Source organism: Octopus bimaculoides, chromosome 9 (assembly GCF_001194135.2).
Source record: "Octopus bimaculoides isolate UCB-OBI-ISO-001 chromosome 9, ASM119413v2, whole genome shotgun sequence".
NCBI lineage: Eukaryota > Metazoa > Mollusca > Cephalopoda > Octopoda > Octopodidae > Octopus > Octopus bimaculoides.
The window spans coordinates 29,849,997-29,852,026 of NC_068989.1; the positions used below are offsets into that span (position 1 = coordinate 29,849,997).

Sequence of the window (2,030 nt, forward strand, 5' to 3'; positions counted from 1 at the left end):
ATTAAGTTTCTACATTAATTTATTATATACATATTTTTACATTTATAGAAATTTAGAAACAAAGCATTTCATCGTAGAGAATTTACGACTTAAAATTATCATTAACTAGTTTCTCATTCTAATTAATAAGGTTTCACAACAATTCAATATTGTCGGATTTGAGTATTGAACATGGCATATATATTAGCCTATACTCAAAAGGGTGAGTGTCGTGGACTTGAGTAACATCCAACGATCACTGGAGATTATGCCGAAAATCAGGGTTTTTATAACTACTCATACACGAATCATAGAACCGTAACCCCGTGAAAGATTTCTTCAACAAAGTTCATAATTCGTATATGGGCAGTAATTTTTAACCAATGAGAAATCAATAATTTCTCATGTTCGGGCAAACGAACTTACGTTCTCTCACCGCCTCTTATGAGTTTGCTACACTGTCATAAACATTAGGGATAGCTGCGAGAGCATTATAACAAGATGTATGACAATTACTTGTTGTGTGGAATATATTTGTACTATGTAAATGGGCAGCAGCTGTTTAAGTTATATATATTTTCAGGTCCTGGAGACAAAATCTTGATACAATTTTTATTGTATTGGTTTGAACTTACTACTGCTATTTGACTGTTCTCTTGGATGTTGCTTTAATATAATGATGTAAAAGTAATGTCTTAAGAGAGGAATGAAAACTTACTTTTCAAAAATAGTTGCAGCAAAATGCCCACCACTTGCTAAAAACACAGCCCATGACATGGCACCAGGCAGTTTAGATAAATATTCCAGAACTAACTTTATAGATGAAGGAGGGTTCTAAAATTGAAATTCAAACATCTTTGAAAAAATACCAGTTAAAAACCTTCATAAAAACAAAAGAACTATTAAATCTTTTACTAAAAATCTAGTGACTGTGGTAATTACTTTTAAGCATGGTGATCAAATTATTAAGATACCTGATTCCTTATCTTTAGGTGGTGAGTTCAAAACATAGACTATTAGCTATTATTTTGTCTTCCTTCATAGGCAAGATATATATTTGTTTTAGCTGATAAAGCATATTGTTAGAGTAGTCACTTTTACAGTTAAATTTCTTATCATCTGAGTCACTCTACATTTTTAAACTGTTTTAAGCTATTTGGCATCATACTGAATGAGTTACTTCCTTGCAAATGAATAGAACAAACAAAAAAGAAAAAGGTTTTCTTCTCACCTTCTTGTGATATAATATACACTTATAAACTGATATAAGTTCACCTTTGTTATTTTTCAGGAATAGTTTTGGATAATTCCTTTTATTACTAGCAAGATGACAGTGAGAAGCATCTGGTGTCTCTTGTGTAGTTACTGTGTTTGAGTATGGTTTCCCAATGGGACCTACATCTGGTAACATGTCTTCAACAGGGAAATAACCATTGTCTTCACTCTCAGATTCTAAGTCACTACCAGAAATGCTACTTGAAAGATTATCTGAAAGACAAAAAGGACACAATACTAAATTAGACAACTGTCAAATCTGATGTACTATTGTTTTAATGTCGTCGTTAACATTATTATTAGCATTAACCCAGCTATTTACAAAAAGAAGACTGTCACCACTAACTTAATAAGAAAAACATGGAGTGGTCATGACTTTATTATCTGCTTGATCAGGACTGATCTGTTGCTAAAGAAGAACAGCAGCAGCATGTACAATATGCGGTAGATAACATCACCAGTGTCATTACCACTACTGGTGCTAATACAAGATCTACTACTACTATCATATATTAAAATATATTACAGCTACATTTATTACTGATATTACCATAAACCTAACTGCTATTACCACTTAGTCATATTATATATATATATATATATATATATATATATATATAATAGAAATATGTTACAAAAACAAAATAGAAACTACATGTGGAAATGTAGGGGGAAAGTAAGAAGAAAAATAAGCAAAAATGCACATTGGAAATCAAAAAAAGTAAAGGCTTTTTATGAAAAGTAATGATAGATATATACAATTAGATGAATTGAGG

At 30.9% G+C, this 2,030-nt stretch overlaps 1 protein-coding gene across 8 annotated transcripts in view; it reads right to left on the reverse strand.

Moving 5' to 3' along the window:
* The window catches only part of LOC106883292 (ankyrin repeat and zinc finger domain-containing protein 1), a 98,312-nt gene that overhangs the window by 57,417 nt on the left and 38,865 nt on the right, over positions 1 to 2,030 (reverse strand). For all 8 annotated transcript variants that reach the window (XM_052970529.1, XM_052970530.1, XM_052970527.1 and 5 more), the window contains 2 exons: positions 1,211 to 1,467; positions 698 to 813 (listed from right to left, as the gene is read on the reverse strand). In XM_052970529.1, coding sequence (XP_052826489.1) covers positions 698 to 813; positions 1,211 to 1,467 — 373 coding nt within the window. The remainder of the gene's footprint in view (positions 1 to 697; positions 814 to 1,210; positions 1,468 to 2,030) is intronic.